Below are 16,705 nucleotides of genomic sequence, written 5' to 3'. Positions count from 1 at the left end.
GTGAACTATCCCTTTAAGGATCATGTGACTGGAGAAATTATGCTGAAAATTCAGCTTTGAAATCACAGGAATAAATTACATTTTAAAATATATTCAAATAGAAATTAGTTATTTGAAATAGTAAAAATATTTCTAAATTTTACTGCTTTTGCTGTACTTTGGATCAAATAAATTCAGGCTTGGTGAGCAGAAAAGACTATAAAAAAACATCAAAAACCACTGTTCAAAAACTTTTGACTGTTAGTGTGTGTATAGTCTAATATCAATTTCCTATTCAATCCATAAGGTCCCCTGCTTCTATACCGATTCTGAGAGAAGATCCGTCATCGATGCAGCTCAGATCGCAGGACTCAACTGTCTGAGACTTATGAATGAAACCACCGCAGGTGAATTGTTCAACATTTGCTGCAGCATTTCCATTGTAACACATCCACTTTCCACTCTTAAATGACATCTGTGGTTTCTGCATGCAGTGGCACTGGCATACGGTATCTACAAGCAGGATCTTCCAGCTCCTGAAGAAAAGCCAAGAATAGTGGTGTTTGTGGATATTGGCCACTCAAGCTACCAGGTGTCTGTGTGTGCCTTCAATAAAGGCAAGCTCAAGGTGTGTGCCATTGTCATTTACACCCTCAACATGTGATCTTGACCATTATGTGGAAAATTTGACATGTTTTTTTCTGCTCGTACAGATTCTCGCTACAGCCTTTGACCCTGAAATGGGAGGAAAAGACTTTGACGAGCAGCTGGTCAAACATTTTTGTCAGGAGTTTGCAGTGAAGTACAAGCTGGATGTGAAGACCAAGCCCAGAGCGTTGGTCCGACTCTACCAGGAATGTGAGAAGCTCAAGAAGCTGATGAGTGCAAACTCCTCCGACCTGCCGCTGAACATCGAGTGTTTCATGAATGATATTGATGTCACAGGCAAACTCAACAGGTACGTAGTTAGTTTCAACTGAATTGAAACAAGCCCTAGCAGTCACATAAAAATGCTGTGGTCATATGCCATTCCAAGCCTTTGGGATTTTTTTTATGGGTTTTCAAGCCTTTTTAATAGGTCTAGAAAAATGATTGAAGGGCTGTCAGGCTTCAGAAAGCATCATTAAAGTTCAAGGATCTAAATGACTTGTGTGCTACATTACAAGTCTTAAAGGGGCAGTTCACTCAAAAATGAAATATCATAATGTACTCAACCTTGTGTCACATTCTAAACTCTTTCATCTTTTTTGTCCTTCCATTACAAGGCCATTATACCAAAACTAGCTTAAATGGTTTAATCCAAAAATATAAACATAATTTTTAATTAGCAATATGCATTGCTAAGAACTTCATTTGGACAATTTTAAATGCGATTTTCTCAGTATTTTGATTTTTTTGCACCTTCAGATTCTAGATTTTCAAATAGTTTTATCCCGGCCAAATATTGTCCCATTCCAAAAAACCAACAAACAATACACCCTCAATGGAAAGCTTATTTATTAAATTTCCAAAAATTGACCCTTATGTCTGGTTTTGTGGTCCAGGGTCACACATGTGTTTTGATCAGTGTTTATATGTGATTAAAGGTCAAAAATTAAATCTGTTCGTCATATGAAGTGATTGCATATCCTTAAAAGACGTTGATAAAAGCACTCAAATCATGGAGTTTTGTGTGTGTTATTATATGAAAATGTGTGTGGACATTTTGATAGAATGGACAGATATCTCTCTGGTTTCTTCAAAAATGCCTGAATTTGTGTTTTGATGGTGAATGAAAATCTGTTTTGGAATGACAGAATTAAATTTATTGGGTGAACTATCTCTTTAAGAAGATCACTCGAAATCTTGAATCTCACTTATCACACATATTTAATTTGCATATTCAGTCTTGAAACTAAACCAATAGCATTCAATGAGATTTACACAGAAGACAGAAAATCATATAGGTTTGCAATGACATTTTTTTGCATGCACTTTTGATTTACATTCACAGCTTATACTTATAGTTCACTTCCAGAGCAAAAATTTACAGATAATGTACTCTCCCTCTTGTCATCCTAGATGTTCATCTCTTTATAGCTTCAGTTGTAAAGAAATTGTTTTTTGAAGAAAACCTTTGAGGATTTCTCTCCATATAGTGGACTTCTATGGTGCCTGCGAGTTTGATCTTCCAAAATGCATTTTAAATGCAGCTTCAAAGGGCTCTAATTGATCTCAGACAAGGAAGAAGGGTCTTATCTAGCAAATTGATTTTTTTTTTTTTAAATAATCACAATTTATCTATTACTTTTTAGAGCCCTTTGAAGCTGCATTTAAACTGCATTTTGGAAGTTCAAACTCAGGGGCACCGTGGAAGTCCACTATATAGAAAGAAATCCTGAAATGTTTTCCTCAAAAAACATGATTTCTTTAGGACTGAAGAAAAAAAGACACTACTCCTTTAACATCCTGAAAGTACTTCATTCTGAGCTTATATATTGTTTTATTCCTGTGGCAGGGGCCAGTTTGAGGAGATGTGTGCTGATGTTTTAGCCCGAGTGGAGCCTCCGCTGCGCAGTATAATGGAACAAGCTCGTGAGTAATGACCTTCATTGGATAATAAAGGGTATATGTTGTAAAAGTTATTCATTAAACCATCTGGTCACCTGCTCCTGTGCAGATCTGAAGAAGGATGACATCCATGCTGTGGAAATAGTGGGAGGAGCCTCCAGAATGCCGGCAGTCAAAGAAAGAATCACCAAGTTCTTTGGGAAGGAACCGAGCACGACGCTGAATGCAGATGAGGCTGTGGCCAGAGGATGTGCCCTCCAGGTCAGATTACAGTTCCTCTGCTGACTCAAGCCATGCAGTGTAACAAGACTGAATTTGAAAGTAGCTGCAGGTCTTGATGCACAATTCCAGTTTAAGTATATTAGTTTTTTTTTTTTTTTTTGTAGTTTGTAACGTAGCTATCCTTCAATGTCTGCAAAGTTGTCAATCAAGAAAGTGCGTGATTAATAAAAATAAAAATACGAACAGTCTAACCTACCCACAAACACTTCCGTTAGTTAGTGTTAGGAGTGTGACGATATCTCGTGGCACGAGATCTCGCGATATTCCGATGTGTCGATGTCATGGCAAAACATTTTGCAGTCTTTACATTATAGCTGCATGACTAATAGTTAAAATATCACGATCTCTATTCACGGTGTCTATTACAACTGTTGCACGTGCTCCACTGACGCTTACGATGTGAAAGTTATTGAAGACATTCAAATCTGCATTCTTACTGCTGCTGTTTCAGAAAGCAACACAGTCTTTTTAACCACATAATCATCATTATTTCTTTGTGACAGACATTTAAATAACATAAGTACTGGGATAAAAGCTTATAGTTTGGGTATAAACACTTCTTGTCTACAGTAGCGATCAAAACGAAAGTATCTTCTAACAAGTCTTTAGTGTTACGTTTAGGACACTGGCTCTTTTATTTATTTATTTATTTTTGTTTGTTTGTTTGTTCAAATTTAGACTTAAGCAATGAGCATTCTGTCAGAACCATTAGTAAATTAATTTTGTTTAGATTTCTAATCCTTTTTTTCGTCAGAATCATGATCTCCAGTTTATAAAAGAAAATTGTTTTTTAGTTTACACAGAATCATGCAGCATTAGTTTACATGTTTATTACTGCATATAATTCATTAAAATAGAAGTTTAATTTCATAAAGTACAAGTTCATATCAAAATGCACCTACATTTTTATTTTCTGTTTTCTTGTTGAATAAAATGCTATTTTTCCCAATATATTTCATCATTGAGGATTTCTTCAAAAAAGTTAAGAAATCTCGTCTCGTTCTCGTCTCATGAGATAAGTGTCTCGTCACACCCCTGGTTGGTGTGTTTACATCATGTGAAGAAGACACTGTGTTCTGCATTGTGAAAGCAAGTTTTTTTTGTTTTCGTTGCTGAAAGATGATGATGATGATGATGATGATGTGAAGAATCAGTGTGAAGAATCACATGCAAATGCACATATCAGAGACATTTCAGATTTATTTCCACACATGAATGAGGCCTGAAACCTATCTGTGAAATATTTGTGGGTCATATCTGATCTGTGCTACAAAAATTGTACTTGGGTTACTTGAACCATGTAATGTAAATGTGGCCTTGGTGTTTTGTTTTCCCTGCCTCACTGTCTCTGTCTCCTGATCCCACAGTGCGCTATCCTCTCCCCTGCTTTTAAAGTGCGTGAGTTCTCCATAACAGAGGTGGTTCCCTTTCCCATCTCTCTGAAATGGAATTCCGCAGCTGAAGATGGAGAAACAAGGTACAAACATTTGATGATCAGTCATTGTGTTTGACACTACTTTGTTTTTATTTACACTGCTTTGATTTTTCATTTCAGCGACTGTGAGGTCTTCCCAAAGAACCATGCAGCACCTTTCTCCAAAGTGCTGACGTTTTACCGCAGAGAGCCATTTTCCTTGGAAGCGTATTACAACTCTCCTAAAGAGCTCCCGTATCCAGATCCCACAATAGGTATACACACACACACACTCAGGGTTCAAACAGTAACATGTTAAAACAAGCTTCCTTTTGGATATACATCACAATATGGAAGAAAATACAGTGCCTTGCAAAAGTAATTTTTTTTAATGTTTTGTTGCAGCATTATGTTAAACTGCTTTAAATTACTTTTTTTCCCATGTCAATCTACATCTCATACACCATAATGACAAAGCACAAAACAGGCAAATTTATTAGAAATAAAAAAAACTGAAAAGATCCCGTTGCATAAGTATTCATACCCTTTTCTGGGACACTCAATTTAGCTCAGGAGCATTCATATTGCTTCTAGATGTTACTAAACTTTGAGTGGAGTTAAACTGTGGCAAATTCATTTGAGTGAGTATGATTTAGAAAGGCACACACCTCTCAGAAAAGATCTAACAGCTGAAAATGCATATCAGAGCAAAAACCAAGTCCTGAGGTCAAGATAACTGCCTGTAGAGCTCAGTGACAGACTTGCGTTAAGGCAATGATCAAGGGAAGAGTTCAGAAAAAAATCTGCTGCATTGAAGGTTGACAGAAGCATGTAGCCTAGAGCCCTGCATTTGAGCCCGAGCCCTTCGGGGCCCGACTTTTTTATGGCCCTAGGGCCGGGCTTCGGGCTAATTTTCACGTCATAGCTTGCACGCATATCGGGCTTCGGGCCTGCTTTAGAAAAGACTTTTTAAAAAGTTTCATGAGATCTAATGCGTGCGGTCCGAAAGCGCCAGTGATGCCTGAGCATAGCAGAATATGTGAGCGGAGCGCGGAGTAGAGCGGTGTGATTTTGAATGGAGGAAGGAGTGGATTTTTTTATGGTTTTCACTCGCTCCAAGAGCGCTCCACCACCGCTCTATCATGAGTACAATTCATGCCAACGGTCCGTAATATAACTGCATATTAAGCAGGAATTTATATGTTAAACATGTTTAGCTAGCTTGATAGAGATGGATCACTCAAATCAGAAATAATGTGAAGGCTATGATGACGGCAATGGATGGGCGGTAAATTATAGTTCACAAGGAATTAGTTTGTTCCTTCTAGATACTGAATATTTTCAGGTGAAAGCATGAAAGGTACAACACTTATTCACACACAATCGCTCTGTCAATAATGCATTAAAACAAATGAAATGGTATCCGATTTTGAATGAGCAGAAATCTGTAAGAAATGCAGCGATCCGTAGGTAAAATAACTGACGAAAACGTATTGTTATTTTCATTACAAACTTTGCACTGCAAAAAAGCAGCAATTATACTCTTTTAATGCTGACAATTATTAGCTTGGCATGTGGTAGGAACAAAGATTGCACACTAGTGTTTGAAACTCTCCTGTTATTTTATTTTATTATATTTTAGGAACAGGACTGTTACATTTTTTAAACATACTAAATTTTTTGTGTTTCTGATATCAGTGAGCAAGGAGTGGAGCGATTATTAAATGCAAGGAGCGCGGAGGGGAAATCCTTGCCGCTCCACTCTGCTCACATACTCTGCGCCGCATAGAGATTTCCAGCCACGTGGTAAAGTTATGTTTTTGAAGTTTTCTATATTATTATTTATTCTTTATATATTTGTTCATTATTCGTTTACTTTACCACTGCGACTTTGCATGTTCCGGTTTTTGCGCAGCAGAGCTACCTGCCCTGCTCTCTATTTTTGTTCGAAATGCCTTTGTTCTGAGATGGTGATAATAAACTTTAAATCTAACATTGTGATATATTGATGTTTGTTTTATATCTGTGGATTGTATTGGAGACTAGTCAAGTGTTGATTTGATATATAGGTTAAATTGAGTAAACTCACTGTGGACCACATACCGCTTGGATATCGATGTCACTTAAAAAACTAAAACTTACATTTAAAAAACAAACAAAAAAAAACTCCAAACATTTCTCTAAATTATCCTGATAAAAAAACGAAACGAAAAAACATAAACTTTCTATTAAATACAAATTTGGTCTATTTTAATGGCTGTAACGGTATAAGCTGTTTGGCGGGAAAAAAAGACGGGCTTTGGGTCGGACTCGGGCCAAAAATTTTGATAAGCTGTCGGACAAGGGCAGGGCTACAGCCTGTGCATCTCGGGCCAGGGCCGGGCTAGGACTTAGATTTAAGGCCCGTACAGGGCTCTAATGTAGCCTCCATTATCCATAATGGAAGACAATTGGAACAACTAGGACTCTAGAAAATGTCTGCCAGCCCCCATCCAAGCTGACAGAGCTTGAGAGGTGAAAAGGTGAGGCAAAGAATGGCAGATAATTGCCAAATGCAGATGTGCAAAGCTTGTCACATCATACCCAAAAAGACTTGAGGCTGTAAAGGTGCTTTAACTATGTACTGAGTTAAGGGTATGAATACTTATGCAATGTACGTATTTCAGTGTTTTATTTTCAATACATTTGTAAAATTTGCAAATCTGGTTTTTGCTTTGTCATTATTATGGTGTATGGAGTGTAAATTGATGTGGGGAAAAACTAATTAAAGCAGTTTAACATAATGCTGCAACAAAACTAAATGTGAAAAAAATGGAGTATGAATACCTTTGCAAGGCACTGTATCTACTGCCACTTCCATTTCAACTTTAAGCAAATTAAACAATTCAACAATGCAATACCACAACTTCTACCTCGGTGTAAAATCTACATTCTTTAACTGGCATAACTCCAGTTTTCTTCCAGAACTGAAGAGACACATTCCTGGCATTGAACTACTGAAGTGAAAATATGAGCAACAAAATCACAGTGTTTGTGTGACCTTTTGTCTTCACACAGAGAAGTGACACAATGACCTGAGAGAAAAACAGCTCAATAATTCTGTTGCTAGAGAAACCGAAATCATGCAAAAACTTATTTTTTTCCATATGGGCCCTGAACTTGCTATGTTCTGCTCATGGCATATTTTCACTGTACAGTCTTTGTCACAGATGCATTCTTTATGTAAACATATACACTAAATCTCTCACGCAGGCCAGTATGTCATCCAGAAAGTGGTTCCTCAGGCCTCAGGCGAGAGTTCAAGGGTTAAGGTGAAGGTTCGAGTCAACATCCATGGGATCTTCAGTGTGTCCAGTGCTTCGCTAGTGGAGCTGCAGAAATCTGAGGAGGAAGAGGAGAACATGGACACAGAGCAGAGCACAGAAAAAGAAAATGAGGTATTGCTGCAGGATACTGCTATTCATTTCGCATCTCTCCCAAATAAACTCATAAGATGTTGTTAACATATATTCTGTGCGGCGGAAGGAAACATTCATACTTCTCAACTCTCAACCACCATGTGTTTTCAATCTTTCACAGAGCAAAATGCAGGTTGATCAAGATGAACAAAAGTCTCCAGGCACCGGAGAACAGGAAGATGGAGAGAAAAAAGCTGGGACGGAGGAAATGGAGGTAAATTAGATCTACAAATAGCACCTATTAAATGAACCATATATTTTGTACCTGGGGTGTACGATATTGACAAAAAAATTATATCTTAATATTTTTTTAGAATTTGACCGATAACAATAATTGTGCTGCTATCTTTAAAAACTACTGTGGACAGCTGACTCCTGAATGTTTTTATATGCTTCATATTCTGTGTGGTCAGAAATGATCTTTTCCAATAAGTTTAAATGGATTTTACCTTTTATGGGCATTTTTAGCTTTATAAAGCCAAAAAGGTCTTTTGAGTCAAATTCTTACATTTGGGCTTTTACCAAGCAAATGAAATCAGTATCAAAAACATTCTTTGCAGTGCAAAGGGAACAATATCTTGCCTTTCTAACTTTTTTTCTCTGAATTGTGAGATGTAATTGCGAGTTATAAAGTCAGCATTACGAGATACATTCAAGTCTGAGAAATGAAGTCAGAATTTTGACTCATTTCTCGAGTTATAAAGTCAATAAATTTCATAAATAAACTCGCAATTCTGACTTTTTTTATTTAGCATTTCTGACTTTTTTGTCTGAATTGTGAGATATAAACTTGTGATTGTGTGATAAACACAATTTCTCAAAATTGCAAGTTTATATCTCTCAATTCTGACTTCATTTCTCAGAATTGCAAGTTTATATTACACAATTCTGACTTTATAACTCAACAATTGTGAGTTTAACCCTCACAATTCGAAGAAAAAAGCTGGCTTGAGAGCGCGTTGAGTGAGAGCGCGGGTGCAGACTACGTTTGTTGCCAGATCCACCTATCATACGTGTTTTTTGACTCCTTTTTTTAAATTTAGTGTGACACTTTGGACGTTTGTAAATTGGAAAGTTGAATGTTAGTGTTAGTATATTAAACTTATTTACAAAACACAAGCTTTGAACTTATTTCGGATATCTTTTTCTTTCTTTTTGTAATTGCTTGTTTTTCGTAGCAATATCTGGCAACATTGTACATTCATACGAAAGCTTATAGACAATCTGTAACTTAATTGCTGACAGGAAGACACCACAATTGGTAAGACAAACGACTTTAACCCTCACAATTCGGAGAAAAAAGTCAGAATTGCGAGATAAGTCGCAATAACTTTTTTATTTTTTTTTTTTAATTCAGTGATGAAAATGGGCTTCCATATAAACCAGTTAAAGTAGCAGTACGAAAACACAGTCAGCAATAAAATGTTTAGCATTATTGAAAAAATACTAATAAATATCCAGGACTCAGGAGGGTGTTCCATTAAACAAGTTTACCAGATAAGTTAGGATTATTTAAGTTAGTCTGACTTATTTTGAGCCAAATCAAGTGACAATATGTCAGACTAACTACAATAAGCCTGGCTTATTTGGTAAATTTGTTTTATGGAACACCCCTCAGATATCATTTTTGTCATTATCATCATATACAGTCAAACCAAAATGTATTCAGACACCTTTTAGTGTTTCTCACATTATCAGTTTATTCTGTAGTTTAGAAAATGGTAATAAAATATGACAAGAACTCAGAGTTAAACTGTGTCAGAACAAATTCATCATGATAATGTTAGATTAGAACTTTGAAAGAAAGGTATTAAGTGGCTTACAATCCACAAAAACCACAACTGTTATTATGACAATATTTACACAACTATCAATACTGTTTACCATATACCAAGCAATGCTTAATGTTGTTCAGTCTGTGGTGTTAAAAGGTCACATTAGCAATTAAAAACACTTAAGCAAAAACACTTAAGCAAAACATGGTCAGGTGAAAGTGTCTGAGTAATTTTTGGTTCCAAAGTTATATCAGATCTACTGGTAGTCCACTGTAAATAATATTTAGGTATAACATTGTCACTTTTACTTTATTTTGCTATCCTCACTTACATAAATGAACTATAGTTTCCTGCACCCACTAGTAAAAAAATATCAAAAATGGTATCTGGTGTCTGAATAATTTGTGTTTTGATTCTAACTAAAAATGGATTGTGATTTGTTCAGACATCAGCAGAGGAAGGCAAACAGGAGAAGAAATCAGATCAGCCTCCACAGGCCAAGAAGCCCAAAGTGAAAACAAAGGTCCTGGACCTGCCGATTGAGAACAACCCACAGTGGCAGTTAGCCAACGACATGCTCAACCTCTTCGTGGAGAGCGAGGTATGCTTTCTGTGTAAATGAAAACTGGGGAAATGTTTTCAACAGTGAGTTCAATCGAGTGTGAAATTCTATTTCCTCAGGGAAAGATGATCATGCAGGACAAGCTTGAGAAGGAGAGGAACGATGCCAAGAACTATGTGGAGGAGTATGTGTACGAGATGAGGGACAAACTACACGGGATATTCGAGAAGTTCGTCACTGAGAGCGTGAGAGCAGTTGCATGGCTTCATATCTAAATTAGGGACATAAATTGTGAAATGTCTTGGAAAATCTTGAAGCAGTTTATGTACACTATCAGTCAAAAGTGTTTGAACAAGAAAATGTTCATTGTTTTTTAAAGAAGTCACTTCTGCTCACCAAGCCTGCATTTATTTGATCCAAAGTACAGCAAAAAGAGTAAAGTTTTGAAATATGTTTTTTTTTTTTAAATAACTGTTCTCTTTTTGAATATATTTAAAAACATATTTTATTCCTGTGATTTCAAAATTGATTTTTTTTCAATAATTATTTGAATCTTCTGATTTACTGAATTTTTTTCAGGTTTCTTTGAATAGAAAGTTCAGGAAAACAGCATTTATCTGAAATAGAAATCTTTTATAACACTATAAATATCTTTATCACTTTTGATCAATTTAAAGCATCCTTGCTAAATAAAAGTATTCATTTCTAGAATTTATTTCACAAACAAGCTTTTGAATGGTATAGTATATAACATTACAAAAGCTTTTATTTCAGATAAATGCTGATCTTTGGATTTAAAAAAAAATATTGATGATAATGTTTTCTGAGCAGCAAATCAGCATATTAGAATGATTTCTGAAGGATCATGTGACACTGAAGACTGAAGAAATGATGCTGAAAATTCAGCTTTGATCACAGGAATAAATTACATTTTAAAATATATTCAAATAGAAAACAGCTTTTTTATAGTAAAAATATTTCAAATGTTTACTGTATTATCTGTACTTCAAAATAAATGCAGGCTTGGTGAGCAGAAGAGACTTTTAAAAAAAAACTTTAAAATCTTTAATGACTGATAGTGTATATGAAGTAAATGAAGTTGGTGTTATCAGTGAAATATTAACTTAATTCATGCAGTATTTAATTTAATGTTCTAAAATAACTAAAACTAAACATAAAAAATAGTAATAAAATCGAAAAATTACAAAAACAAAATTACTCAATGTTAATAAAATGAAAAACTTCTAAAAACTGATATCAGTGCATGAGTGTTATTTTACTATTATTAATATATTATCATAGTATTTAGTAATCTTTTATATATTCAATTGTAATTTTACAGTTAAATAATTTTACTTTTGTCAAATTTATATTTTAAAAATATTTCAATATAGCTTTAGTTTTAATTTGTTTTTTTACAATTTAAGTATTAATTTCATTACTTATTACAGTCAGTTGCTTTTCTAATTTTGTTCAAGTTGAGTTTCATCTGTTTTGTATGTTTTCATCTGTATGTCTGTTTTATTTTATCTTAAATTAACAAAAATAATTCAGTTTAAAAATCATTTTCCGTTTAAATTTAAAAAATACTTCTCATAGTTTTGGTTATAAACAGTGGTTCCTGACTCAGTCTGTTTTCTCTTTCAGGACAGAGATGCTCTCTCATTAAAGCTGGAGGACACTGAAGTCTGGCTGTATGAGGATGGTGAAGACCAGGCTAAACAAGTATACATTGACAAACTTACTGAACTGAAGGTACTAAACTTCTTTTAAGGTCTATAATTTACAATGTACAGCACCAAATCATACAGACAAATTAAATGCATTTGGAATGAAAATCTATTTTGGGCTTGTTAATGATTAAAAATGTTCTTGCAGACTCTCGGCCAACCCATTCAAGAGCGATACACAGAATTTGAGGAGAGACCCAAAGCTTTTGAAGAGTTGGGCAGACAGATGCAGCAATACATGAAGATTGTAGAGGCCTACAAAACAAAGGTAAGCTTGTGCTGGATAAATATTATATAAGATACAGATTTGCACCTGTCTAGTGCTTCACATGTCTTGCATGAATTACAGGAAGAGCAGTATGACCATCTGGAGGAGGCTGAGGTTCAGAAGGTGGACAGGATGGTGTGCGATGTCATGATCTGGATGAACAGCAAAATGAACCAGCAGAGCAAACAGAGTCTCGCCGTGGAGCCTGTGGTGAAAACATCAGAGATACAGGCCAAAACACGGGTCAGTCAAAGTTACGAGTAGGGTTGGGTATCTTTCAAATTTTAATGGTCTTGCGAGAATGTGACGATATTATGGCAAAACATTTTGTGGTGTTTACATTAGAGCTGCATCATAAAAATATCATGATCTCTATTCAAACACCCACGCGATCTTATTCATGAATGACAACGATTCAGCGATGTCTATTACAACTGTTGCACGCGCTCCACTCACGCTTACGATGTGAAAGTTATTGAAGACATTCAAATCTGCATTCTTACTGCTGCTGTTTCAGAAAGCATCACAAACAGTCTTTTTAACCACATAATCATCATTATTTCTTTGTTACAGACATTTAAATAACAAGTATTGGGATAAAAGCTTATAGTTTGGATATAAACACTTGTCTACAGTAGATCAAAACGAAAGTGTCTTCTAACACCTCTGTAGAGCAACGTTTATTCTCTTCACCAGGAGATGGCGACAACTGCACGTTTTAAAAAAAGTATTTGTAATTGAATTATTATACATATATTATATCAGGGGCGGACTGGGACAAAATTTCAGGCCAGGAAATCTCACACTCATCCAGGCCATCCCAAAAACCCACAACAAATTCTGAAACCATGGACAATAAAAAAAAAATATAATCCACTGGCTAGTGCCACGCAAAATAATTAAAGATTATCTCTTGAACTTCCATTTACCTTTTTATAAAAATGTAAGTATTACATTAGGACCATGTGCTATTGTTTTATCTTGCCTAAATGTCAAAACTGTTGGCCTACAATAATAGCTACATCTTGAATATATCTTTAGTAAAATCCTAATACTGATTTTTTTTTTTTTTTTTTTGCATTATCATGAGTCATGTTTTGTCCTTAGGAAAATTAACCATGGTTTAATTAGGCCTATGGTAAAAGTATAGTAGTAACCGTGTTTTTTTTTTTTTGGCATTTTGATTACAATTTGTATAACCAGAGTTTTACTACAAATACCATTTACTACAAATACCAAGTGTAGCAAAACCTTTGTTAATTTGTGGTTACCATAGTTTAACTATAGTAACAATGTTTTTTGGTTTTTAGTGAAAACATGGTTAATTCGCGAGGCGAATTGCGTTGTCAGTCAAGACGAACCGGATTACGATTTATTAGAGTATTATTATTATTGAATGGCGAATTTGGAAATAATCACTTTAGTACATTCGGCAGGCAACAGAAACAACAACAACAATATATATGAAAATAAAATATAAATTTAAAAAAATGGCAGCGGGCCAAATTGGCTGCCAGGCCACCGGGAATTGTCCCGGATCTCCCGACGGCCAGTATTATATTATACATTCAAGCGATTCCAATAGTTAAACAAGTCTTTATTAACTGAGACACTGGCTCTTTCATTTTTTTTTTAAATTTTGTTCAAATATAGACTTCAAGATCAAGCAGCATTAGTTTACATGTTTATTACTGCATATAATTCATTAAAATACAAGTTTATTTTCATAAAGTACAAGTTCATGTCAAATTGCACCTACATTTTTTGCATTTTTTGTTGTTGTTGAATTAAATACTATTTTACCCTATATATTTCATAATTGAGGATTTCTTTAAAAAATGGGTTTAAAAATCTCGTCTCGTTCTCGTGAACCCAATCTCGTGTCTCGTCTCGTCTCGTGAGATAAGTGTCTCGTCACACCCCTACTATGTAATAACAAAAACATTTATTTGCTTAAAAAATAAGTCCAAAACAGGTTCGTTTGTTTAAGTTTTCTCTATTTTCTTCTTTTCCTTCTGTTTTAAATAGCTTAAAGCGCAGTGCAAATTTTACTTTCACTTTCAAATTACCGGCAATCAGGGTTCCATTGGCTCTTAAAATGTCTTAAGTCTTAATTGTAGTTGTTTCAAATTTTAAGGCCATTTAAAGTCTTAAATGGAACAAGAAATCTTAATTATGATTTCAAGAGGTTTTTAATTTGCAGTTACAGCAATATTTCTGCTGTTCCAAAAGCGCCACCTGCTGGCAGAGGATGAATTTGCATTTCCAATAAGGTCGTCTGCTGTTTCTGTTCTGACCAAAGTGAAAACCAACCAAAGATTTTACACTTTCAGACATGCAAGGTTGTAAATGTGAACTGGTGGATCGACAAAAAATAATGCATTATAGAAATCTAAACAATTAAGAGAAAATAACAAAATATATTTGTAATTTCATTAATATAATTAATACTTTTGACATAATTTTATAAAACTTTTTGTTTTTGTGAAAACCTGTATCTGAACTGTAAATCATCCTGTAGATCTTTTTACAGTTTAATATGTTACCATAGACATTGCCCTAGCCTGCTATGGTATTAATTTTACTTGTACAGGTCTTAAAAAGTCTCAAATTTGAGCTTAAAAATCCTGCAGATACCCTGGGCAATTCGCCATCGATTCAGTTCAAGCAGCAACAAAATACAAGTCAAACTCATTTAACTTTTATTAACAAAATGAATACAAATATACCACATATGCCTAATATAAAATGAGAAATTACTTAGGCTACACAAAGTTTAAATAGCCTAGGTATCCAAAACTGAAAATCAGCAAACACTGTGAAACCAAATAAAGAAGAAACAAAACGTTTGTTAGCAAAAAACAAATAAGAAAGCTTGGAGACACAGTATACACACTAATGTGAAATAAAAAAAATAAACAGAAAACACTGTGAAACCAAATAAATAAGAAACAAATGTTTAAAAAATACTTGAGATAAATCACCTTAGATAAACGGCAAAAGACAACAGGCGTTTCAAAATCCCAAATATTGCCAAATGAGTGCTTTTGCATTAACAGTTTGGTTATCCACATTCTTCACAATATCTTATTTTGTGTTTAGCACAAGAAAGAAATTAATACAGGTTTAAGACAACATTTAAGTGAGGAAATATTGACAATTATAATTTTTGGGTAAACTATCCCTTTAATGACAATCGCCAACATATTACTGTCGCTTTAAGAGCTGCACACATCTATATACAGGTACGCATCTGTTTTTCTCTCAATAGAGACAGAGCACCATGTGTTATAATCTGAAGGCCACGCCCACCAGGGGGAAAAACAAACCAACGCTCTCCATTGACTTTGTATTGCGGGAAGCTGTCTCCTTGTCATTTCTGACTTATAATAAAAATCAGAACAATATCTAAAAGCTGCTCTGTGACAAGGTGAACAGCAAACAAGCTAAAGAACTACATTTTTATAAGCTGTCGACCCAAAAAAAAAAGGTGTTTAAGACACAAAAGTGGAGCGCAACGTGTGTTATTACTCTGAGAACTACACCCACTGGAGGAAAATTTAACGGCGACAGTAAACATTCATTATTTAACCATGTCAAAGGATTATTTCACCACCCTGAAAAGAGGAGATACATTGAGAAACTACATTTTATTGGTCTATGTCAGTGCACCTTTTGCTTGCTTCCTTTTGTTGGAGAAATGATCCAACTGAATGGCCCAACGTGAAATACCCTGACATCTACAACTATTTGTGTCCTTAAACACTCGTTTTTTGGGTCGACAGCTTATAAAAATGTAGTTCTGAGTTTTTTTTTTTTAGCTTGTTTGCTGTACACCTTGTCTCATAGCAGCTTTTAGACATTGTTCTGTTTTTCAGAAAGTCAGAAATGACTTGGAGTCCACTTCCCGCAATACAAAGTCAATGGAGAGCGTTGGATTGTGTGGGCGTGGCCTAAATGCACTCTGTCTCTGTTGTTTAATTTCACTTTAGACATAAGCAACTGTGTTTATATGTAAACCTTGTGTGTTTTGACAGTATTATCGCAAATTAGACACAATACATAACTTAGTTCAGTAATTAGGCTCTATTTGACAGGCTTTTAGTGTGCGAGCGCTTCAGGTTTCAGGACTGATTCGCAATTCGGTCGGTACCCTCAAAAGTACCGAGTTCAGTAACCCAACCCTAGTTAAGAGTACTTGAGTATGTCATTATTCAGTACCATGGTACCATGCATTTAATCTCTACATTTACCACAGGAGCTGTTCTCGACTTGCAATCCCGTCGTGAACAAACCCAAGCCCAAAGTGGACTTGCCAAAAGAAGAGAACCCCTCAGAACCGAACGGGCCGGTCGACGCGCAGGAGAACCCTGAAGCCCAGCCCGCCGGCACAGAGCAAGCGGCTGCAGACGGCACAGAAGCCAAGCCTGATATGGACCTCGATTAACCCGCACTGTGTAATGTTATGTTAACGTTACACGTTATGTTATGTAACATAATGTTTTGTTAATGTTAACTTATGTTTCCGGTGACTGCTAACGCTAAATCATCATCATCCTCGCGGCGGGGTGACTGTGCCAATGAGAGAATCGGTGGCTACATTTGCATGTCCTTTTATATTAAGACAAAACATAAATCACGATGCTGTACGACTTCTGATTGAGAGCAATTCTGTCTGCATATGATT

At 35.4% G+C, this 16,705-nt stretch overlaps 1 protein-coding gene across 1 annotated transcript; it reads left to right on the top strand.

The window, feature by feature from the left end:
* The first annotated feature begins 292 nt into the window (after positions 1–292).
* LOC141288422 (heat shock 70 kDa protein 4-like) lies at positions 293–16,667 on the top strand. The gene is made up of 15 exons (XM_073820561.1): positions 293–386; positions 474–607; positions 693–937; positions 2,477–2,553; positions 2,639–2,790; positions 4,179–4,288; positions 4,367–4,500; positions 7,478–7,662; positions 7,805–7,897; positions 9,904–10,059; positions 10,140–10,265; positions 11,668–11,775; positions 11,899–12,018; positions 12,100–12,261; positions 16,277–16,667. Exons 1-15 carry the CDS (start codon positions 368–370, stop codon positions 16,463–16,465), a joined length of 2,010 nt encoding a protein of 669 aa, XP_073676662.1. The 5' UTR covers positions 293–367; the 3' UTR covers positions 16,466–16,667.
* The last annotated feature ends 38 nt before the right edge of the window (positions 16,668–16,705 follow it).

The sequence above is a fragment of the Garra rufa genome, chromosome 16, assembly GCF_049309525.1.
Source record: "Garra rufa chromosome 16, GarRuf1.0, whole genome shotgun sequence".
Classification (NCBI taxonomy): Eukaryota; Metazoa; Chordata; class Actinopteri; order Cypriniformes; family Cyprinidae; genus Garra; species Garra rufa.
Note: the sequence above shows the minus strand (reverse complement) of the source record. Positions and strands in the feature narration are given on the sequence as shown.